This window comes from Alligator sinensis, unplaced genomic scaffold (genome assembly GCF_000455745.1).
Source record: "Alligator sinensis unplaced genomic scaffold, ASM45574v1 scaffold118_1, whole genome shotgun sequence".
NCBI lineage: Eukaryota > Metazoa > Chordata > Crocodylia > Alligatoridae > Alligator > Alligator sinensis.
This window is the reverse complement of record NW_005841850.1, coordinates 4,451,814-4,476,237: the sequence shown is the minus strand read 5'-3', so window position 1 is coordinate 4,476,237 and position 24,424 is coordinate 4,451,814. Positions and strand designations below refer to the sequence as shown.

At 45.6% G+C, this 24,424-nt stretch overlaps 1 protein-coding gene across 2 annotated transcripts in view; it reads left to right on the top strand.

Moving 5' to 3' along the window:
* The window catches only part of MNT (MAX network transcriptional repressor), a 60,291-nt gene extending 49,578 nt beyond the window's left edge, over positions 1-10,713 (top strand). The window contains exons 5-6 of one of the 2 annotated variants that reach the window (XM_006016105.3): positions 6,574-6,766; positions 9,569-10,713. In XM_006016105.3, coding sequence (XP_006016167.1) covers positions 6,574-6,766; positions 9,569-10,284 — 909 coding nt within the window. In that variant the 3' untranslated portion in view covers positions 10,285-10,713. The remainder of the gene's footprint in view (positions 1-6,573; positions 6,767-9,568) is intronic. The other variant, XM_006016106.3, reaches the window with a different exon arrangement.
* Positions 10,714-24,424: the final 13,711 nt, after the last annotated feature.

The following is a 24,424-nucleotide window of genomic DNA, read 5'->3' as shown; positions in this document are numbered from 1 at the left end:
AGGAGCCTCTAAAGATGCCCTCCATTGTCGAGGATTATGGGCAAGCAAAGCCCGAGAGGGTTGGTTGCCATTGTGACCTTCCAGGTGAATTACCCGGCAGCCTAGTGTCCGATACCGAGGGAGAGTGAAAATAGGCCCCTATGGAGGGGCCAGCACAGCATAGCAACCGTACCTGAAAGGATCAAGAGGCAATGCTGGTCAAGGAGGGGAGTGAAGAGAACGGAGCCCCCAAGTATGACATCCTGAAGCGCTAGTATGGGTCTGCCTCATAGAGAAGCAGAGCCTTGCACCCTTACTTCCTGCCCAGGCCCAGCATCTGAAACAGGCAGGGGATGGCCTCGTTCAGCCCCAACTCTTGGGAGCCCTCGCTGCAAACTGTCATGGGCTCCTTCCCCACTCAGCAAAGCCTCTTGAGACAGGGAGTGGTGGAAGGAGCAACACCACATCCGGCTGGAGATGAAAGCTTTCTTTCTGATGCACGCAGGCCAGCGGGTGCGTCTCCCTGCCCAGCAGTGCAGCGCAGGCTCTGATATTGTTTTAGCTGTACCGATGCTTCAGACGAGCGCATTCGTGTTTGTAAGAACAGCAGGACCCTCGGATGGGAAGCACTAAGAAGGTGGGGAAGCATCCCGATAATTGCTAATAAAACCGAGCGGTGCCGCAACGAGGACGTGCCTCCTTGCGCATGGAGGGAGATGCCTGGCCTACGTAACGCGGGGCTTTCGGCTTCAGAGGCGGCCCCCGCGTCTTAGGAAATGCCGTGCTATGGCTCCTTGTGCCAGTGCCCTCTGGGAACGCTTCCCCGCCACGAGCACCCGGTGCACGCACGCACACCCGTGTTGGGAGGGCGGTTTGCACAAGCCCTAAAAGGAATGTGTAGCTACAGTGAGTAGCTGTTGAGAGCTGGCACCCAGTCAAGTCATTTCCCAGCAGAGGGAGGGACTCAGGCTGTTGACACGTGTAGCTCGGCTAAGAAGCAGAGGAAGGCGGGGGACAGGGGGAGGAAGGGCTGGCACTGGAGTACCGTCATGCAGGAGGCAGTCCCAGAGCCATGTGAGCTACAAGGGAGGGGATTACTCAGCCCGCATCAGAGCAGATCTCTGAGCCAGCAACCAAGAGAGTGTCTGGTGACTGTTGCTAGGGGGTTGCTTTCCTTCTGGTAATTAATGTTTGTAACTAATTAAAGCCCAAGCTGCCGCCCTGTCTCACCCAGTGTCATGCTCCCCCTATGGCTCGATTTTTGCGCTCGCAGAAGGCAAGGAAATCCAGTCCAAGTCCGGATTGTGGTGACGTGCACAGGAAGGGCCCTGAGACTGCATGGAACGATTTTTTGAAAGCTAATCAGCTCTGCTCTCTCCTTTCGCTCCTCCCGCCATGCGGCTAATCACGTGGACGTGTCTTCGGAGAGAGATTACGCATAGGGAAGGGCAGGTTTTGTAGGTTTATGAGTAATTTTAGCGTCGGCCTTTCCTGCATTTACCAAGATCACAAATGCTGCCCCGTTTGCGCGGGTACGATTCCAGCAGAGGTACTCTTGTACATCTGAGAATAGTTTGCCCTACCCCCCCCCGGTCTCCTCCACTACATAGAAATCAGAGCGCAGCTACATTTGTATGAAGTGCTGCACGGTTTTGTAGTGCTCCTACAACGACCCACCCACAAGCTGCAGAAGAATGGGCTTCAGGATCAACGCGTGAATTTTAAACTCCTATTGCCTAGTCTGGATTTAAATGAGGTCTCCAAAGATAGAGATCAGAGCTGAACTACGGTCAGGAGCACTGGCCTCTTTTATCTGAACCTGTAGTAGTCAAAGAACTTGTGGCCTGCGTACACATTATTATTTTGGCCCCTTCTTTTGCTACCCTCGTCAAAAGGTCTGTCGGGGAGTTTCATTATAAACCTCTGGCATGAGGGGATTCTTTTATTTTCTGGGTTTAAATAAAATAAAAATAGGGTAAAAGAACTCTCCCTTTGGAGTGAAACGGTTAACTTTCTGCAGAGTGTTTACACTGGACTAAATCCAGCTGTAGTGCAAAGCAAATGCAACCCCCATTGCAGTCACTGGCCCCCACTTACACCCATGCTGAATTTGTCCTGGCAGTATAAATCAGGTTGATGCAGTTGCTCGCAGCCAGATTCAAACAAGGGGTTTGGTGCTTATGTCCAAAGCTGTGAGCCAATAGCCGCCACCCCATGGCTGCCTGACCTTGGAGGTGGCATGAGACCCCTCTCCTTTTAACCTGAAAGCGCCAGGGGTGCCTGCGGTTCTGCATTGTGTACGTTCCCACAACTCTTCCAGTCTGATCCGCCAGGCACCTGGCTCTCACCTAAGCCCCACCGGGGTCTACAACCTAGACAGAGTGGAGCTTGCTTCCCATGCTGGGGTAAGCGTGCTCTGGGTTTGTTTGTTGTTCCTATTTGGCTTCAGTATTTCCCCTGCAATGCCCAGTGTGATCTATCCCTTCTACTTTAGGAGTGCTTTGTAGCGGGGTGAAGCTGGACAACTGGTTAATACTTGTAACTCTGCTTATTTCTTCTTACCATGTAAAAGGGTTCCTTCCATACTGGTTTCTCTTCTCTATGACCCTATCCCTGCTACATTGGGAGCAGCAAGCTGATCTCCTACCTGGTGATAATTTCATACGTTCATAGTGGGGTTTTGCCTGGGCACTGGATTGGAGAAGAGTCGCTGCTCCACCGCTGTTACGGTAGCCGTGTCCACCGTCTGCATGCTCCCCTCCCATTGAGGCTTTGGGCAGCAGATTTTTCCGGTCATAACTCCATCAGCCGGACCCCACAAGTGACACACCTAAAAATATTTCTTGTTATGGTGCTTCTTGGACACCTGCCCGTGGCCTTGATCCCTCTTCAGACACTAATTGGAGAGGTGAGATGAGGCTGATGTTTGGAGCTGCTTAGGGACACCTATTGATCTAAAGTGCAGGTGCTCAATCCCTGGCCGACAGGAGATGTCCAGCCCCCAGCGTCATGTCATTTGACCCACAAGGCTCCCCACGAGTCTGAAAAGCGGGCAGCAAGTATACAGGGCCACATGGGAGTGGTGTGGGCTCCAGGGAGCAATCCTGGCCAGTCAAAGCTGCACGGGGTCAGATCCAGGCTTGCAGGGCCAGTCAGAGGCAGCATGGGGCACAGACTGGGCACTCAGGGCCTGATCCGGCCAGCAGATCCACTCATGGGGCCAAAGGATTGAGCACTATTGATCTAAAGCGATTTTGCAGCAGAACAAGGAGTTCCTTCAGACTGGGATGGGGGAGGGAAGTAAAAAGGGCTATCCAGGTTCATGCCTTTGGTTAGACATTATAATTACCCTGCGAAGGTCCTGCACTGGCTCCTTTGCTGTTTCATCAGCTTAAGTTCTGTGTATTTTGTGTGTGCTCTGCCTCCGTGATTCATTTGCTGATGTCCTTACGGGAGGCTCTTTCATGTCAGCATTTGCCACGCACGTACAGTCAGTGTTCTGGCATTTCACTTAGGAAATCAGCGGGGTGGAAGCGCTGCGCTGGGAAGGGTCTGGCTTTCACATTCCACAGGAATCGGATTTAAAATTCAGTGCTTCTCAGTTCTTAATTTCTGTGTGTTGTCAGAGCTGCGGGTGAGGGAGAGGAGGAAAGAGAGAAGGCAGCAGCCGAGTTTAGTTTGTTCGAAAGGAATATGCTTCATTAGCACTGTAAACTTAATCACATTCAGGTTTAAGGGTTTGGGTTAAATTGGCCATATTTGAATGCTTTTATGTCAGAGAGCATGAACACCTTTTTTTTTTTGTTCTTTTTCTTATTTACAGTCACTCTTTTCCCCTTCCCTGGCATAGGCCAGGATTTTCCCAGATAAACTTAACGTTTGGATAGTAAAAAAGCAGTTTTTAGTAGCAATCATGCTCTGTATACTGAAGGTCCCAAACTGTATGCAGACAGCATCTCCTAATACACAGCTAACTTACAAGCAAGGAGCATCAACCACCTGGTTCAAAAATGCCACCAGCACTTTAGGGAAGGGAAAACTTGGACTCTGGGACAAACACCTCTCCTGTGAGAAATGCAGAGGGAGCGTCAGGGTTCACTGAGAGCAGATGTGATCTTGGATTGTTACGGTCTCCTCTCACGTACAGTAAACCACGTGGAATATGATCTATCTGCCTCGCAAGGTCTGAGGTGCGACTGCTGAAATTTAAATCTTATAGTATGGGGGAGTTTTAAGTGTGCCACTGTCCCTTTGAAGCAAAGACCTCTGCTGTGAGATGACCCCTTGGGAAGACCAGTGTCACTGACCTGTGTATTATAGTGTCGCTTGTCTGACCTTGCAGCTGTCATTCCTCCAGTGGACCCGTCAGAAGCAGAGTATAGACCAGAGCAAGATAGTCCCAGATCCCAGAAACACAGCAGATACAAATTACTGCCTAGAGTGGGAGGGCTGGACCCGATGATCTGCAAGGTCCCTTCCAGCCCTGAACATCTATGAATCTACTTGAGATTTCCGTGCGTTGGCTGTTAGTCATTTCACCGTAGGACTCTTTAAGACCTGATTTTGACAGATTCTGAATTCTGGAGTTAAAGGAAGTGGTGGGTGCTTAGCACTTGTCTGGATCTGGACACTACAGAGCCCATCTTCCTACCCTAACTTGGCACCAGTCAGAGGCAGTCTAGCCTGTTTCGTAGTTGCTTCGGATCATATACTATGAGTATCAGCCAGTCAGGAGTTTCTCCATCTCCCACATGCAGCCTTGCACAGTTGCCCAGGTGTGTCCTGGGATGTTTTTGTGTTGCTCTGGAGCATCCAGCGCGAGAAGTTGCCAGACCCATGGAGCTGACTTGCTGGATTGGATGTTCCCTCCGTCAGGGCAGATCTTTACACTCGAAGCCGTGCTTTTGGAAAGCTTTACATCCAGCTGGCAGCTGTGGGCACTGTGCACTGTGGCGTGGGCACTTGGAAGAAATGTCTTGCACAATAAGTCCTGTTTTATTGCTTCTCCATATTACACTCGTTGGCTCAGTGCCACCTGTGCTATGTTGCATTTGGGCATGATCCTCCCCAGTTTGGGTTGTACATTCAGTGGCGTTGGGTCAGTTCAAAAGGAATACAGAAATGGAAGTGTCAGCGAAGGATCAGTAGGTGAGATTTGCAGGCCGTGTTTTGTCTCATCTTCTAGGAAATAGTGTGGCAATCTGTTAACTGGTGATGTGGGCCTGGAGTAAGCGCCCTATCTAGCAGAATCACAAGTAGCCAGTTCTTCTCAGGAGCGGGACCTATATTTTCACCGGGACAGGAGGTGACCCTGACTTTTACAGAGTTTTCCTTTTATCGTGGAAATTAAACAGGCCCTTGCTGAATGGGCAGAGGTCAAGCAAATTCTAGCTCCTGTGTAGGCTTTGGGGTTCGATTTTTAGAAATGACTAGGTATTTGGAGGCAGGGGTGTTTTGCACCCAGTATCAGACGCTTGAAAGGGGTCAGGTTTTCAAAGGATGGATGCTCAGTACTTCCTGAACATCAGAGCCATTTAAGGCATCACGGTTTGGACATCCAAACATGGAACGATGTGAAATCAGTAGTCTTCAAATTCTTGGCCATAGTCCTGATATTAGATGCAAAATGTTTTAGTGATGGTCATTTATCCTGTATAAGGATATATTCAGTATAAGGGTGTGTCTGTCAATCTCAGGACTTTGCACTAATTCCTGTTGCACATCTTCCGTAGTCTCTGATTTTCCTCCCTTTCTGAGATAGAACCTCCTCTCTCTTCCTCTCTCCTGGAGTTTTCCTTTGGTTAATTAATTTGTTTGATTTGTTCTAAGTTGTTGTATATTTTTTTTAGATCTTATTCTCACTATGGCTTTTCCAAATGGGAAACACAGTATTTCCAAACAAGGACCAGACTTTGGATTCACTCAGTCTACTTAGGAAAATTATTCCATGTCTGGATCTCTTGACTGAGAATCCTTTTCTCCTTCTCGGCTCTTTCCTCAAAAGTTTTTGTGGTTCCCATCGTCCCAGCAGAGCGCAGCTGTTTTGACAGCTCATAGATTTAAATGCAGCCTTTAATGTAGCCAGAGCTTGTTCCAGACTCAATAGTCTATAGCTCAGAGATGTTGGCACAGGCACCACTGTTTATTTTGACATAAGACTATTAAGAATTTCAAAATGAAAAAAAAACCATTAAACCTTGGTTTAGGAACAAAAACGCACTCAAGCTTTATTACTCAGGCCTGTGGATATATTGGGTCCCATTTGGATGTAATAAAAGCAGGTACAGTTCTAGCGATATCCACGCAGTTGCACCTCCTTGCATCTGGTCTACTTGTGCCCCGTTAAGCACTTTGTGTGTGGAGCTGTGCTCATATGCTAGGATTAGCGTTGTTCTTACTATAGGAGAGTTTCCATAGGATCGACTAGGCAAACCTTCTACTTAGTCACTTCAAGCCCTCTCCTTTTCTATATGGTTTCAAAGGCATACAAAGAATGATAAAGAAAACCATCAGAGGGAAAAGGGAGTGTCCTGCTTACAGTGGGTCACGGTTTGATTTGTTCTCCTTACGTTACTTTCTTTATCCTACCCTCAGACTTTAAAGAGAAAGGAGAAGGAATATGAACATGAGATGGAGCGGCTGGCAAGAGAAAAGATTGCTACCCAGCAGCGACTGGCAGAACTGAAGAACGAGTTGAGCCAATGGATGGACATCTTGGAAATCGATAGAATTATTCGGCAGACAGTTCAGCCAGAGGATGACCAGGCATCTACCTCGACTGCATCAGGTACCATTACCTTCTCCGTGGCCAGTGCCAGATACATACACATTTGATAGTAAAAGCATGTGGAACAGCCAGTTTCCCCCGCTTTTTGCCTCAGATCCCTGAATCTGGTGCCAGGTGATGAAACCTCCATTTGGCATCACGAAAGCTTTTCACTAAGCCATCCCCCATTTGGGCTTTGTAACAGGACCTAATGAGTTGCAGCATGTTAGCCTGGTCTGCACTTTTTAAATTATTCTTCCCAGCACAGTTCAACACTATCAGCAAAACTGCTTTCACTGCCAAGTGGGTGCATCCACATTATTTTGCTTAAAACCTCTGTTGCATTTACGGGGGGGTTTCCAAAGCAACAGCAGCCGTGTTTTGTAAATGATGCTGGAGGATTCAGATGTGGTTCTGGGACACGCTTCCCCATTCTGGGGTTGAAGGGTTGTATCATGCATGCAAGCCTGCCATCTGGTTTGTAATTGTGTTAAAGTGCATTAGGTATTTCAAGCCTCTCCAGGAGGAATCTGGAAATTGAAATAAATAGGACTTTTTCAGGCACATTAACAGGTAGGTAATCTTCACAAAGCCAGGCTTGCATGGTACATCCAAGTCCTGTGTTTGGAAGTTGGAGTCAGCACTTGGGTGTGAAGCAAACTGGCCTGGTGATAAGAGCCAGACGACCTGAGTTCTGGTGCGCTGGACAAGCTACTTAGGCCCAAATTCTAAAACCCGTCCTCTGATTTTGGGTGCCCGATTTTACCTCCTTGCACCTGGGAGCTCCTGTTGACTTGGGTGGAACTGTGAACAGCACTTCTGTAAACCAAGCAAAAGGTATGTGGTTTGAGTATCCAAAGTCAGAGGACACATTCAAAAATATTTTCCTTAGCTCGTTGCTTTGCAATAGTAATTCTTGTCCAGCTTTAGAAGGGGCAGCAATAATTTTGCCTGAAAAGTGCTAGGTAAGTACACGATACTGCTGTTTATATGTGCTGGTTTGTACATTAGGCTTGCAATTTAAGCATCCTCCTGAGACTTAGAACAATTCAGCTCCCTGCCTTCCAAACTCAGTTCTTATGACACACATCCCTGCTTGTTAGAACTGACTGGCTCTGGGAAGCAGATGTAGGGGAAAGGTCCCGCTATGTAGGAAAAAGTCTTTAGAAGAGAGCAGGATAGAGGAAGAAATCACCGGAGCACTGGAACAGTTCAGTGAACTTTAACACTGGCTGAGAAGGACCTGTAGTGAAGATTAAATGATTCCTATGGAAGCAAAGCCTTTTCACACACACCATTCCCTTCGACAAATGTATCAGTAAGAGGGGCCCTCTTTTGGCCTTACTTCCAGTCTGCTGTATGAAGAGTAGACAGTTCATGGATGTGACATGCTTTTGCAGAGATCTGTGGGGATAAACAGCCTGTAATAATATGTAACAGTTCCTTCAAAGAGATGAGCAATCCACTCAAGACACTGCATGCGGGTGATACAGCAGCAGCCAGAAGGGAGAACCTGAATTTGCCAATTGTGTTTTGGTCCTTGTATTATCACCATAATATCTAAGCATCAACAGACTTAGAAGTGAGACTGATGGAAATTAGGAGTGAAATGCAATGAAAGGAAGTGTCACCCTACATCTCTTCCACTAAAATCTGCAGGGAAGGATCTCTTAAAGCAACCCAGCATAAGAGTAAAAGCAGGGTGTAGGAAAGGAAAAGCTCTTCCCTGGTTTCCTCAAGCTTCTGCATCTTCTAAGATATTCCAGCACTGTGGCATGGCTGTTTTTAGAACAAGCAAGGCAAGTCAAGGTCCTGGTTTCAGGGGGGTAACCACTTTTCTGCACTGACTGAGCAATTCGGTGATTAGACCAGTTTCCCCTATTCCAAAACCAGAATGGGGTGAGGCAGTCTCATTGCCTTATTTCCCCATCACTGTTTCCTTCCTAATCTGAGTGGAAGGGAAGGTGCCACCCACAGAATGACTTGGCAGGAAAGTCACTAGTTCCAGTTAGTAAGGTCTCTTTATACCAAAAAAAGTTTGTCAATGTAGGATTTGCCCCAGTTCTGTTAACTCTAGGGTGTGTAGCCCTGACTTCCTTTTCTTTCCCAAGCATCCTCTCCCTGGGTATCTGAAGTTGAAATGTTCATCCTTTGCAAACTGAGAACCAAGTACTGTCCTTGTCCCCCGTCAACAGATTCCTTCACTCACTTGACATCTTTATGGCATCACTCTTCCTTGGTGCTTCTCAAAGGCAGGTTTTGCACTGCTGTACAACCCCTCCTTTGGGAACTGGGCTCTGAGTGGGTTGGGGGAGCTGCTGATTGCCAGCATTGTGTAGGCTGCTGGCTTGTTTCCCCACCCTCAGTTAGGAAGGACTGACCCTCTCCAGGCCCTCTTTTGGACCCGTCCCTCAGAGCACAGTCTGTTTAATTCAATTGAAGACTCATGAGGTAACACAGCACAAAAGTACTCCCTTCACCAGTGCAAGGCTTCTGAGGACCAGGATCACTGCCCTTCCCTGCCCCAGTTGAGCTCTCGTGGTTCTTGGTAGGCACTGCTTGACTCCTTTCCTGCTGGGTCTGCTAATCAGATAGGACTGGCTGACCCCACACCTTTTCAGGGAGCAGACCAACCTGTTACAGGTTGGTGAGGCCTCTATTAGAAAAGGGAGGCATTGAATTTGGCTGTTCAGCACCTTCACACTTTAAATCGGTGACTGTCTTGCTGATTATAATCCATTCCTCCCTTTTGTGCGAACCTGGTTGGTCGGATTCAGCCTCTGCATTCTCTTTACCGGAGCTTCTTCCTTTCGTTTTTTCCAGAAGGTGAAGACAACATTGATGAAGACATGGAAGATGACAGGCCAGTGAACTCATTACCAAAACTAACCCAGCGCCAGCACCCCGAGCTCCTGAAAGCCGTCCCTTCAAATGCTGCTTCACATCACCCAGCGGTTTTGCCTCAGCACCTGTCTATACAGCAGAAACAAACCCCACCCCATGCGCAACCTCCCATCCAGACCCAGGCACTGGTCCAGCCGCAGGCGATTGTCCCTGCACAGACTCACATCGTGGCGGCCTCAACAGTGCAATCGACTGTTATCGCCCACACGGCCACCACCCATGCTTCAGTCATACAGACTGTCAACCATGTGATTCAGGGTCCACAGACCAAGCACATTGCTCACATTGCACCTTCCACGTCCAGCCCTGTACAACTTACCACTGCTGCTCAGCCTATTGGCCACATCACTGTGCACCCGGCTACCATAAATCACATGACCCACCTTGGCCAGCAGTTACCCATATATCCTCAACCCGTGGCTGTCAGCCAACCGGTTGTGAGTCATATCGCTCACACTATTTCTCACCAGCAAGTAAATGGAACCACAAACCTAGGCCAGCAAGCAGTGATGACCAAGCCTGCTGTAGGAACCCAAGTTGTCCACCATCAACAGTTAGTTGGGCAAACAGTCCTAAACCCGGTAACTATGGTCACCATGCCGTCATTCCCAGTGAGCACACTGAAGCTGGCCTAGAGCAGGAAGCCCTTTGGTAAAAGTCTTTGGCGGGCAGCCTGTCCCGAAACTCCATACATTCCAACCACGTCTGATTCCAAGGAAGAGAAGTGCAGAAACTCTGTGAAAACAGGAAGAGAAACACACATGAGGTTGGGAGTGTCACGTCCATCTTTAACCCTTCAGTATCCAACCTGGCAGTGGTAATGAAAAACAGGGCTTCTCTGCACTTGAATTTTGCTAATCAGAGAAAACTTTAATGACAGTTGTTCATGGTGATTTTTTTTTCCTTTTATGTGTAATCAGTGAAATATGAATATGATGTTCTTAAGACTTTAATTTTCCCCTTACATGTGTTGCTTCTTTGTAGAATAAAAAAAAATGCTGATCTCATTACTAAGACACTGCGTAGAATGATAAAAAAGTAATAGAAGTCTATATTTATATGTATGTATGTATATATATGTACCTGCTCATAGCTACATATATGTGTATATACATATATATATATATATATATATATATATATATATATATATATGAAAAAATATAACATTGAAGAAGGCTTCTGGTAAGGATGATTGTTTGCTGGATTATTAGACAACTTCAAATTCATTTTTGGAGGAAGAAGGCAGAGTGTCCTCTTTAAACAAGGAACGTTAAAGACAGATGGTTTGGTGGACCAGGGTACAAATAAATGATACTAACAAATATAGTAAACAATGTTAAAGGTGTTTCCCTTCAGCATATTACATTTCAAAAAACCATCTAAGATCACTGTGACTTGTTATGGCATTTTAAGGAAATTCTCTGTCCTGTCTAATAAAAGGAAAAAGAATACACAACTGGACTTCATTTGTTGGAATTTCATAAATGACTCGATTTTAGTTACGTTGAAATAAGACTTTTTTTTTTATTTCAACAGTTTAAAATATGTATTGTTTCAATTTTTTTTTTTTGCTAACGCAATAATTGATTTTGCAGAACTCTCTCTGCACAGCTCTATTTCAGGATTCCTCACACCAGTTCCATTTCCTAAAAGCATTTTGACTGAGGCAGTGATTTCAAGCTCACAGCTTTGCAATATAGTTCACTGGTCTGGTGGAATGGAACCTGGGACAAGGAAGCTGATGGAAAATAAGTTGATTTTTTTTTTTTCCTTCTTGAACTGACTACGTTTTAGTGCAGGATAGCGAACGGATTAGAAAAGGGATAAATGCGCATGTGGAATGCTCCGAAGCTCGAGTGGTTTTGAGAGCTTTTTCTTTAAAAAAAAAAAAAAAGAGAAATGAAATTTAGTTTTGTATAGGATAACAGTATATTCCATTAAATCAGTATATATAACCTCACAGTGTGTCTTTACACAATACAGTGAAACCTGCACTAAAGAGCAACCCTCTCTTATCTTAAGTCACCATCTTCTGTTCCATCTTTTTTGATGGCTGTGTCTGATCCTACCAAGTTCTCATTGCCTTTGGTGATGCAAGGATTTTCGGCTGGTTCTCGCCAGACCCTTGGGAGGTTGTTTAAGACACGTTTCATTGTTTATTGTTTGAATCTTCTGTTCCTTATCCCATTTCTCCATGTTGTATTACAACTAATGTTCTCCTTTTTCCACTCTTTGATCCTGTAATCCTAACACAGGCAAAACTCCCACTGCAGCCAGTGGAAATTTTGCTTGGGTCAGGACAAGAGGATGGTCCATATGCTAGCATTCGCCACTCCATGCATGTTACTGGCTCGAAGCAGTTAATAGCAGGCAGTAAAACTGCAGTAAGGCCAAGTTCCTCTAGAAACGACTCCAACCCAGTTTAGACTGTAAGGGGCTTGTCGACTAGTTGTGGTTTCTGCAGAGTTGCAGGACAACCTTCAGCCTCCTGACCACTGTACGGTTTGAATCTGTTTCTGAGTAGAGATTTTCTGTAGGAGACATCTTTTTGTCCATACTTGCTCAGAACTCCCACTGACTTCAGTGTAAGGACTGCTAGAGTTGACTTTCTAGCGGCATAATACTCTCAACAGTACAGTTGGATAGGTTTGATTGAAAAATCTAGCCAATTTTTGGTCTTGTCCACTTTTACCCTTGAAACTTAAGAGGCAGGAGTTGCTGCCAGTAGGGTCCAGAACAGTTTCCCTTGCCAGTGTAGACAAGGGTATTTCTCCTAAGAATTGTGTTAGACCCGTGTTTATAAAACTAAGCCTGAAGTGAGGGGCTGTCTAGAGCACAATCAGTAGGGAACAAAAATCTGTTTGCACTTGCATGGGAAATGGTGTTCACTCCAGCCTGTGTTGCTAGCACAGTTTCCATCGCATAGTGGACAGATCTTAAAGTGAATTATTCCCTATCCCCAAAGCACCTTTAAACAAATTTATTCCCTTTCACTTCTAATGCACTGTTAGCATTGTAGAGAAAACAGATTTGCTACAGGTTTATTTTCTCTTTTACAAATCCAGGGGTTTTCTCAATAAGGTTGTGTTTTTTTTTATGTGAGCTGGAGCCTTGATTGACCTCAGTGGAGATCAGAGCTACATGGCAGGAGAGCTGCTGTTCATCAGAGATGCTTGAAAGCACTGGATCATTGTGGCAGAGTTGTCTGCCTTTTTAGGAGTAACTGCCTAACTTCATATCCTGCATATGGGGTGAACATAGAAAAGAGCTTTTGCTGTTTTCATCTTGTGCATCCCCAAAGGATAACAAAGGCAAACTGGAGAGCCCCATCTGAAAAAGCGTTTCCCTTTTCAAAAGACAGAAAACTCGGATCTGGGACCCCAAACTCATTTGCCTCTAGTTATGATGATGGCATATACAAATGGCTGGCTAGGGACCTATGGAGGTACCGCATGCCATCAGCGATTGCTGAAGGCAATGGGATTTGAAGGCACCAGCACCCAACTGGGGTAGCCTCATAGTTACACGTTTTGCAGAAAATGGCAGTAATTGCACATGCAAGTTTTACTGCTCTTTCACATGCCTTTTTGCTTGTGGACCTACTCCTCCTTTGCTGAGAAATTTGGCTCCAGGTGGTGTCCAGAGAGTCTTTCTTTTCAGAGGCCCTGGATGACTAAGACTGAAGTAGATACAGATACTCCTAAAAACGTCGGCCACTTTTCTACAATATTTTCTAAAGGAAAAGTGTAGACAGTGCAGAACTCCCTGTTTCATTTGACGCTGGGGAGGGAACGTCCTTGTGAGTTCTTCAGTCCTTTATGGTACAGACGCATCTTCTTGCTGACCGCAGAGTCTTCTTCTCCTCCTGTGTCCAAATTCAAATATAAATGGTGCCATTGAGGATGGTAACAGGATGGATCTTCTGTGTGAAACCTCCTTCACTGATGTTAATACGCTCCAGCACAAGAAAGGCTCCTTCCACTTGGCCAGGCTTCAGCCAGTCTGTTAGCCTAGAAATCTTGGACCATCCCTTTTCTAACTGATGTTCTCCAAAGTGATCAAAGATACTATTTTTTTTTTTTTTTTTAAATCATCAAACTTCTTCCTGTTCTATGGGGGAAAAAAAACCCAGACCACAAGTCTTCTCTCCTCACCTCTGTCATTCCTATTAAGAAACTTCAGATTTATTCTAATGCTTCTTAGAAATCATGTTCAGTACTGTATAACAAGGGGCACTTTAGAAATGTCTCTCCTCCTTTGATATGTGTGTTTTCCCTATGGAGAAAGCTATATATATAAATATATATATAAATATATATATATATCTGTACACTTTGGGATACAGAAGATCAATTTGTCCCAAAAAAAAAAAATCAATAAATATGAAGTTTACAAGAAACCTCTTCTGTTGTTGAATAATATTAGTTACTGGTAATCCTACCACAGAGAAGATAGCCAAAATGGGTTTCCTGGGTAGTACTTTCGAGCAGACTGTCGCTGTCATTTAGGGCCTGCTTCAAAGCTCATGTTAGCTGGTAAAAACACTTTAATTGATTGCAGTGAGCTTTGAATTGGGCATTTAAATTGCTGTGTTTCTGGACTTTGCAGGGTGTATGTTAGCCTTGGTTCATATCTACCACTATCTGCAGTGTAGGATATTCCCCGAGGCTTGGTCTACACTTGAACGTTTCCTCAGCATAGCTGCGTTGGTTAGAAATGTGGGAAAAAACACACCACAACTGTTATGGCTCTGCCCACAGGAACTGTAGTGTGGCTGTAGTTATGCCAGCAAAAAGTCATTTTTGATCCATGGTGTATTTCTGTTTGGTGACCTGGTTTAAACTATACTGGGAAAAGAGTTCTTGCCAGTATAAGGTGCATCTCCACTGGGCAGGTGTGCTGACATAGCTTTGCTGGATTAGCTGTGCTCACGGTTCCTGTTTAAGTGCAGGTGCCCCCCTAGGTAAGCTACCAAGAACAAACAGTCTGAATGTCAGTCATTTCCAGTCCCTTACTGCAAGCTAATTTCTAAAAGTAACCTGCTGGATAAACTGCATCTCATTGTAAACAATTAGGAATAAAATCAAACTAGGTCTTTAAAAAGCATACTTTTCAACAAGAAGCTCTTTTAGATGACCCTTTAAATATGAGGCATGGTCCTGACCTCCCCTAGATGTAAATGGAAAGTAATTTCCTAGATGTCAATGGAGTTACATCAACATGAGATTAGACTCTTGTTCAGGAAGCCAAAATTTCTATCACCCAATATAGTGTCTCATGTTTAAAGGAGATCAGGCTGTTATTCCCAAATTTCCTTGTGTATGCGTATATGTGGTTTGAAATCATTTTACATCCACTTTGCACACGCATTGCACGGGTCCGAATGGTGACACAAAGTGCAGCATTTTGGAGGATCAAGCCTGTCATCTCTGAGCTTTCTACCCACGTGTATGAAGTAACTAATGTTTTACATCGTGATTCATAACCGGTTAAATACACAGTATGCTTTGGCCAAAGAAATCACTGCGATTGTAGCTACTTTCTGCTTTTCATACCCCACAGATTGCAGAGGATCTTTAAATCCAGTCAAAGCAGAGTTTCTAATTTTTAAAGAAATGCAGACCAATCACATATATTAATAGGTAATAATAATGAACTTTTAACTGATGTCAAACAAAAAAAGAGGGTAGTTGGTGGGATTCTTAAAAAATCCTAAATCTCTTGGGTCTTTTTGAAAATCCTGTCCAGGATACACAAATATCGTGGTATGTGCTGGGGAACTGTGTTGACTGCAAAGTATCTTCCATATGAAAATCAATGGCATTGAGTCAGTCTACTGGGAATGAGGAATTACTACTGGGGGAATTAGGCCCTGGATAGAAAAGCTTTCCTCATCAGTTTATAAATGCAGAGTTCATGATCTGAGCTAATGCATTCAGATAGCTCTTGGCCATTGAGGGCCAGGTCCTGAAGTCTTGACTCATACTTTTCTCAGGCTAAACTTGTATTGATCTCCCTAAAGACTGAGGAAAGACTTCAACATTTAGGCTCTAATCCTGCAAGTGATGGAGGACAGACAGCATGCTGCATCCAGGTGGAGTTGGGCTCTGCTTGAGTGCAGCTGTCTACCTGTGCATTGTCTTTTGCACAGGCAGGGCTTCAGTCCTCTCTACAATTCGGATTGGAGTATGTCTGATGAGTGCAACTTTTACATGCATCAAAGTTTCCAAAGTTGAAAATCTTTTGCAACCTTCACCACTGCCAAAAATTAAGAGAACTTATTTTATACAAGGCTAAAACAGGCCACGTGCTTTACCTTTTATCTTTAATAAGTTGTTCTTTCCACTTGTGTTTCATCTGCAAGTAGAGCAAGTGAAGGAATCTTAATTATTAACATTTGGCAAAGCAGGGGGCTGGTTGATGTCGAACAGATTAGGTAGCTTTGAAAGCTAGTTTTGACCAAAAAAAGTTTCCTGTACATTTTGTTATAATAAAAAAATGAAGATAATCATTACTAACATTTTTATGAAGACTGCCCATAACAAAGGACTCGCAAACAGCATTTGAGCTTCCCAATCAAGGAAAACGCCCCCAAAGTGGTTAAGATGAAGCTTTGTTTCTGGGCTAGGAAATTACTTGCTTAATTGGAATAATCCTTCACTTTTCTGTGTCTGGCAGAGTATGTGAGAAAATCCTCTCTTTGCTCAGCCGCTGGCCATTTCATTTCCCCGTAAAAGATGGAGTGCACATCCGAGGCAATAACCCTGAGCAGGGGTCAGTGCATGTGCAGCTGGGAGGGGCGTTATTGAGGTCAGATTCCCATGCAGGTTCCCAGCTGTTCTTTTAAATCCCTCCCTCTGTGTGCATACAAAACATTCGGATCCAGAAATTGTGCATTTTCTATTGTGGCCCCTGTCCTCCATCCTAAGAGCATCCAAAATGCCTACTGGTGGCATTGGGGAGCGTGGAGCACAAAGGGTACAGGGTACATTAAAAATTGTAAGGGATGCCTCCAGAGTTGTTACAATTAGGGCAATCCTTTGATTTGGGATTACAGTGTAGAGGGGGGAAAAGACTGGCTATATATCTGCATACTCTGTGTGTGTGTGTGTGTGTGTCGCTATACCTAAGTAGCGGTGCCAGGGGTGATTGTGTGTGCCCATATAGTGCATGTGTGTGTCTGTGGAACAGTGCGTGGTAGGACTAAACCAAAATCTCAGCTATAAATACCTTCAGACTTTTGGCAAAATCAGATCGTGGCCCACAATTTTGTCACTAGGCATCATTGTGCATCCTTGCATTGTGTGTGTGTGGTGTGTGTGTACACTTGCGTGTTCAAGTTAAATGCTGAATGTCCACAATGAAAAGTTCAGTTCAGTTCAGGTATTATATTCTCTGTGGTAAGACCTTGGTAATGATAATGGAAAATGCTAAATAGAACCACATGCAGCTGTTAGCGGCTGAAGGCCTCCATGTTGCTAGTCCATCATTGAAATCCAAACATCGAAGAGCCTTAAATCTTCCTGGAAGGGAAATACAAATTAGGAAGGAAACCGTGCTCTTCTTGGGCAAAACTGAGTTATTTAGGTGGTGGTTTTGCTTTACAGCTGTCCTGTTGGGGAGGGCAGGGAGAAACCAGTAGCAAATAAATCGCTTCGTTCAGGGGTCAGTCCTGCACCAGTCCAATCAATGGGATTTTTGCTGTTGTAACAGTGAATGCAGGATCACATCTTCATAGCACAGGGAGAAAAAGAGGTTAGTTTTTTACCCACTACAGAGCCCATAGACCTGATACTCCATCTACAGCTGCTTCTGCTCTTTTTTTTTTAACTTGTGTACAATTTATCCAGGTAGGATTGGTAGTTAAACTTACCAACAACCAATTATTATTTAGTTTATTGTCGTGCCAGAAATATAGTAGGTCCAAAGATTAGGCAGGCTGTTGGATTCTAGTGCTGGACTATTTGTCTCTCTTTTTTTTTTAATTAAAAGTGGCCTTCTGTAACAAAAATAAAAAAAAATAATAAAAAAAAAATACAAAATGCCTTTTGAGTGGGTTAGATGGAGGTGAGACTCTCTTGCTGCTTTTGTCAATATTGGTGTGATTGTCTGTATGCACGCCTGTTTATAAACGTATAGAAGTTCAAGCAAAGATTTTATTGTGTCTCCAATTTTTGTATGTAGCCTGTGTCTCTTTTGGACTGATTTGCATCCTGAGTGAATTTTTTGCATTTAAAAAAAAATGTGTGAAAATTGTTTTGGGTGGGGAGGGTGGGAAAAAGGGGGAATTTGAAGACATCACCTTGTGTGTTTGGGGTGGGGTTGGGCGGGTGGGGAGGCCTGGGGAGAAGACTTGATTTGCCTGGTGTGAAAAAAGATGTATTTGGCGTTTGTTTTGTATTTTCCCCTTCCTGCTTTCTGTGATGTGCATTGAAAAGCGTATTGCATAAAGGTAAACATTTCTTAGCTGGGTTGTGAAAGGGCCTGATCCCAGGAGGTGCTCGAAGGTTTCATCCAAAGTCCAAGAAAGTCAAGGAGAGTCTTTCCTTTGGGTTTGGATCAGACCTAAAGGGTCCGGATTCTGCAATCCTTTTCTGTTCAGCAGAGCACGTAAGCAGGTGCTTAGGTCCCATTGACCGTAGTGGGATGCTGAAAAGGGATGGAGTTAATCACATGTATAAATGCTTTGCTGAACTGGGACCCGGATGCCTTAATTCTCTTTAAAGTTGAGTCCAGGTGCTTTGCACCTTTCGAAGCTGCTTAACACCTTTCAGGATGAGGCCCCCAAGCCTTTGACTCCCCTTCTGCGTGAAGAACCAGTTGTCCATTTCAGCTTCTTTTTTTCTAGAAGGACAGTGAAAATATAAAGCAAAGGAAAGAACCCAACATGTTTGACCTCCCTCGTTATCATTTTGAATAGATTAAAATTGGTTCCAAAGCTAAATATTTAATTTTAGATTTTGCCATCTTTAGTCAAAATTTCAGCTGTTAGGAGCAGGCGTTTGGAGTTATGGAAAAGGTCATCTTTTACCAGGGAGTTAGTTTTACTCGTGGCTTTTTTTTTTCTTTTCTGTTTTATAGTCATTAAAAAACATCTAAAAACTTGAATAGCCAACAAGATACCAGCAAAAACACAGCATCATTTGCCACGGTCAGAGGAGTGTCATAGCGAGCAGCATTTCATTTGCAGTTTGCCTTTAGTGTGCTATAAACACGTTGACCCAGGATTAGGATTTCTTCACCAGTTTGCAAACACTTTCAGAAGCCTAATTCTCATTTACCTGCAGGGCTGTTTACACTGCTGATGCAGTATAAAGGGGCCTTAAAGTAATTATGAGTTATATTCATGCCTACTTTAAGATGCCATTACACTGCCAGAGTGGTGTTAAAGAGTTTTATTGTAAATTAATTTGACCTCTTTCCATGGGCTACAAAGTTGCATTTAACCTAACTGGGCATCCTCTTCCAAAGACGCATGATGACTTTCTAGCCCACGTCCGTACCACGTTTTGTCCTCTCCCTGAATACTGAGATGCTTTCCTTCGCGTCCCACGCGTCTCTTGTTCTGAAGGGCTGTCCACTATCAATTCTGTCTGCCAGGTTGCATCACGCAAGACTGTTCAAACCCCAAAAAATCATGGTCATTCCTCCTGATGGGCTCACTCCAGCAAGGTGATGAGTGCATTTGTTGATGGAACAAATCATCTGAATAAAGTTTTGGGAATTGGGCCAAAAAAGTCTCAGAAGAACTGATATGGATGCCTTGCAGACATGCCTTAAGAGCCTAACCCAACTGGACACTAAGCTTGGGCTTAAATGTTAAGTCCGTCCGTACTCCATTGACTTCAATGGAACTGACCCTCTGCTTAAAGTGAAGCATGTGTTTGAGAGTTTTGTTGGATCAGGGTCTATGGTGGGAATGGAAAATCAAAATGATCCCATCCTTAAGTCTTGTGAAGGAACCCTCCCACCTGCCTTTCATCATTTAAGCACCTTTGTGGCTAAAAGTATTTACCTTTATCTGCTCTGAGATCTTTTCATTAGGAATCCTTCTGTGAAAGGCATTGATTCTGAATGCAAAGTTACTTCTGCTGCTTGCCGGCGATTTGGTACCAGGCAACCCTATTTCCTCCTACTGAGCATCACAGGAAAGCCAAACAACCTGAAACCAATCACACTGGGCAAATGCTGTCTTTGTTTACAGTGAGGACTTGTCACTGTGTTATCAATTTATTGAAATATTAAATATTGAAAAACCTAGACTGTAAAGATTTTTATGTGTTTGGATACATCTGCTATGTGAAAAAAAAACTAATTTTGTACATATTGTATTTTTACTATTCAGCTGTATTATATTGGCTCTTCATGCTCCAGAATTTAGGTATCAAACATGAATAATATCCATGTAATAAGCACTTGCCTGAAATAAAATATAAAACGGAAATAAACATGCACTGAAACCTGAAACAGAATTTTGCATCTTCCTCCTCTTGCTTTCCGTATGGGTATTTCAGTGTATTTATCATTTCCCAAAAATAAGGCCCTCTCCTGACTAGAACAAATAGGTGCTATCGGGCGGGCGGCCATTCACATAAGCAAGCACAATTGCCACTAGTGTGAGCCTGCAAGATCAGGTCCTTAAGTATCTGTTTTGTTAAATATCCTTAAATATCGCTCAACCTCACTGACCTCCAGAATTCAGTATTTGCATCGAAGCGTTGTTCAAGTATCAGCGTAAAACACAATGGGAGGAGTCTAGGATCCTCAATCAACAGTTCACGTCAAACACAGTCACCCGCAACCTGCTTCTTAATAAGAGTGACGTTGCCGTAAGTAGAGCTAATGCACCTTCTAGCTAAATGCAGCTTGCTTAATTTGTAGTGGATTTTGATTTCTTTCAGGCCACCGACCACAAGAGCTTTGTCATTGACTTCAGCGGGGTGAGGGATGCAATCCTTGGTCCGTAAGGCATATCCTGTTGAAATTAATTATTGCCATAACGGGGGCCAGTTGTTCCTATTGGGCAGCTAGGCAGCTTTTCTGACTGATGGAAGCAGATTTTTTTGCCTTACAGGTGTGTTACTAAACTCCATCCCTGATGCCACCGCCCTCGTTCAGTATAGACTAGGGGGTTATCACAGACAAATCTCTCCACCTCAGCTGGAGAAACTCTGCTACCAAAATGAAACTGCTGCCAATAGGGTTTCTACCGGCGCATCCCAGCCCTGATGCTGTGAGACGTCCAGCGAGGTCCTGGGCAGTCTTTTCATGATCCTGTGGGGTCACAGCTTCATCATCCAGGAACTGGTGCTAGGGCCGGTGACTGTAATGGGCCAAGAATAATTTACATCCACCGAGGATCAGTCCCATAGATCTCACGTCAGCCTGCCCGGGACTTGGGGTTCGGTCCGGTTACCGAAAAGCAGGAATATTCACCTAAGAGGAATCTTGATGCCCTCTGCTGGGCAGCTGTGGCATCAGAGTGGCAAAACCCCCTGAAATGTTCGAGCGTATGGCTGGCCGCCCAGAGTCAGCAACAGTCTATGGCTTCTGGTAGAAAAGTTAGCAGGATTGAGGTCATAAAAAGGTAGGGGAATGGAAATGTGAGCTGGCAAAGCCCTCCTTTGCTAGATGCAGAGAGGATAAGAGCGTGCATTCAGATGGCCTACGATTTCAGCTTTCTCTCTTGCAGACGCTCAGCTTTCCTGACAGTGCTTTGTTGACATGTCTGAGCATGTGGATGGCTGGAGACACCCACGCACGTTTGCTCTTTCTGCGGTATCCCAGCTCCACGCTCCTGTGCGTTTGAAAGGGTGGACCACTCCAGGAAATGCCGGGGGCATCGTCTCCTGGGTCCCCGCTGTGGACGCTGATGGATGAGCAGAGTGCAGGTCTGTGCTTAATCTTCCAGCCCCTTCTCCAGTGAGGGAAGAGGAACTTCAGCCTTTGCAAGTCTTGGCGCCTCTGCTGGGAAAGCTGCCTGTCAGGGGCCACTTGTGCTGGTCAGCTTCGTGAACTGGAAGGGACCAGCAAGAAATAATTTAAGGCCATTAAATTCATCTCACCCATTTCATTCAACTGGAACCAGCCTCAGCTTCGCTCCTTGCTGGGCTGAGCTGGATTCAGATGACGTATTGCAAGGGCCGAGGTTCTGCAAAACAGTCGCGGCCGGTGTCCGTAGGTAGGGAAATAGCCCGAACTGAAAGGGGAAGGGTTTGTTTTTGTCCACAGGAGGAAGCAAGAGCTGGATGCCGGCTGTTACTGCGTGCCAGCATGGGCAGGGGTCAGCACACGTGGAGCAGGATGGATGTCTGCGAGGAGTGGCGTTCTCCAGGGAGATCTGGTAGTGGCAGAAGGGACACGTGCCAAGCTGTGCCTTCAAGAGCTGTTGTGAGATCCAGCATCGACAGTGATGATTGGCGCTTTGTGAGTATTGTACAGGTTGCATTCTCCCTATGGGGACTCCTTAGTAAGACTAACTTACTGCTGAGGGCTTTCCCTTGCTGTGGCCCTTCCCTCTACACCAAGCTGCTAAACCCCAGGGGCTGTCAGCAGCAGAGGCACACTGGAGGCAAATTGGCTGGGACAGGCTGCGTGCTCCTCAACGAGCAACGAGCAGCACCTGCGCAACGAGCAGCACCTGTGTCAACTGCCAGAGCCCGCCTGCCTTGGAGCAGCATGGTGGGAAGAAAGGAGTCTGAGTGGGGCTGAGAGGAGGGGAAAACTGTGTTGTAAGCTCCTCTTGGGCTTTCCTTCAGTGGATTAAGGAATGAAATTACTTCCCAGCTCTCACCTTCCCTTCCTGGATCGTGTGGATTGATCTGTTCTCCAAGGATTATTTTGGGCAATTCTGCTCTGCTCCACTCCACTTTGCAAAGGCACCCTGGGGATCGCGGCAGGACAACAGAGATGGTGAAGAGACTGCTGGTAAGTCCCACACTTCACTTATGGCTTTATTTTTGAGACTGCTAGGCCCCTAGCCATGTGCTGTGGTGTGAGGCTGCTAGCCTCTTGGTTCAGCGCGTGCTCGGTTTTTAAATATGTGTGCATCTGCCTGGTTCCAGCGTTTTGCTATCTGTATCCCACAATGGGTAGCTGGGTCACAGTCCTTTGTCCCTTCTTAAACACTGCTCTAAGGAACTGTTTTACCATCAGGGGTTTAATGCTGCAAGCCTATCAGCCATTCGGTGGTTGTCAGCTGTGTAAAACTGTGCGTTTACAACTGCATAGCCCATGGTAGGCAGAGGGCATGGCCCGGGCTGGCACTCTTTAGAGGTGCTATGCACTCCTACTCTAGCACGTGTAGTCGGAGGCTTTGCTTTGCAGGCTCGACGGGTCCCACCTGCATATGAGTGGGTGAAGTTGTGGGTGTCTGTGCATGGGTCTCCCCAGTGCGACGTGTTGAGTTGAAATGAATGTAGCATTTATTTATTGTCACAAAAGTGAAAATTGTGGAACATGGAGCGGGGAAAGGGTCTGAGGGTCTTATATTCTCCACAACCCTTGTTGCTGTGTGTCTATGGCGGGAGGTGGTGTGCGTTTGAACGGTGACACTGGGGATGTATTTATACTACAGATGCTCCTGTGACTCCAGCTTTATGTAGATGTATCTTAGCAAGTTTAAAACAAGCGTAGCTGCAACAGCGCCTGAAATGTTGCTCTGGTAGACCTGAATGGGCTGTAGGTTGATGGTGGCTGTGCAAGACCAGGTGATCCCTGGCAGGATTGCTGATGTTGATGAAGGTTTGCGTGCTTGCGTAAAGGTCACAACCTGAGACGCTGGGCTGGCAGAGCCGAGCGTCAGGAGGCATAACGCGGTGCGCTGTAAACTGGGCAGACCCAGGCAGCGACCACCTCCTGAGTCGGGTGTGTTGCCTGGAAATAAGAAGCAGCGACCCATTTAGAGCGCGGTGGTGATTGTTTGGACTTCCTCATGCAGGTGACTGGTACTTGAAAGGACCTGAGGCCTGTATGTAAAACAGAGGAGGGCTCTGCTGGCACACGGGGCTGGCTCTGTCGACCTCCCTGGGTGGGCTGTCTTGTTTCAGAAGAAGAGAGCCTTAATCCAAAGTGAAACTATGTAGGTGGCCTGTGGATATGCACATCTGTGGAGCTGAAATACAGCCTCCTGCACAGGAGAGGTACGTGACGCTCTCCATAGCAGGGCCAGAGCCTGTGTTACGCAGCGGGAGGTACGCGGATCTCCTCCTGGGTGATGCTGCAGAGGGCTTTTTGTAGCGTGAAAGCAGAGGGGAAATCACTTGAGCTGGGTCTGGCATGGGAGCCCTCCTCTGTCACCCTGCAGCAGTGACTCATGCTTTGGCTTTTTATGGGATGTGCTATAATCTCTAAAACTCTCTGGCATTTGTCTGTCTTTTTCTGTGTCTCATCCCAAGCAGCTTCATGCTGCAGGTACATGGTACAGGTAGGGCGGGTACTGCCATGTTTCGGGGACAGGTTTGGGCTCTGTTACCTGCTCTTCTACTGACTACTGTCTTACTTGGGGCACGACCCGTGACTGGGGCCTGGGGATCCCTGTCTGTTACCCATGGGTGACTTGCAGGAAGGCAGATGTGTAGTCTGTAAGTACCGTATGATCTGTGGGTGCAGACGATGAACGTGGCAGCCCTCTGCTAATTGCAGCTTAGCTACTGAGGGTCAGGGTGCGGGCAGAGCCCAGCACCCAGAGGAGCAAGGCTTCTGCTGCTGGAGATCCAATACTGGCATGCAGAGTTTCATAGTAAAAGTTTTAACCCCCTCGGTAAGTATAAG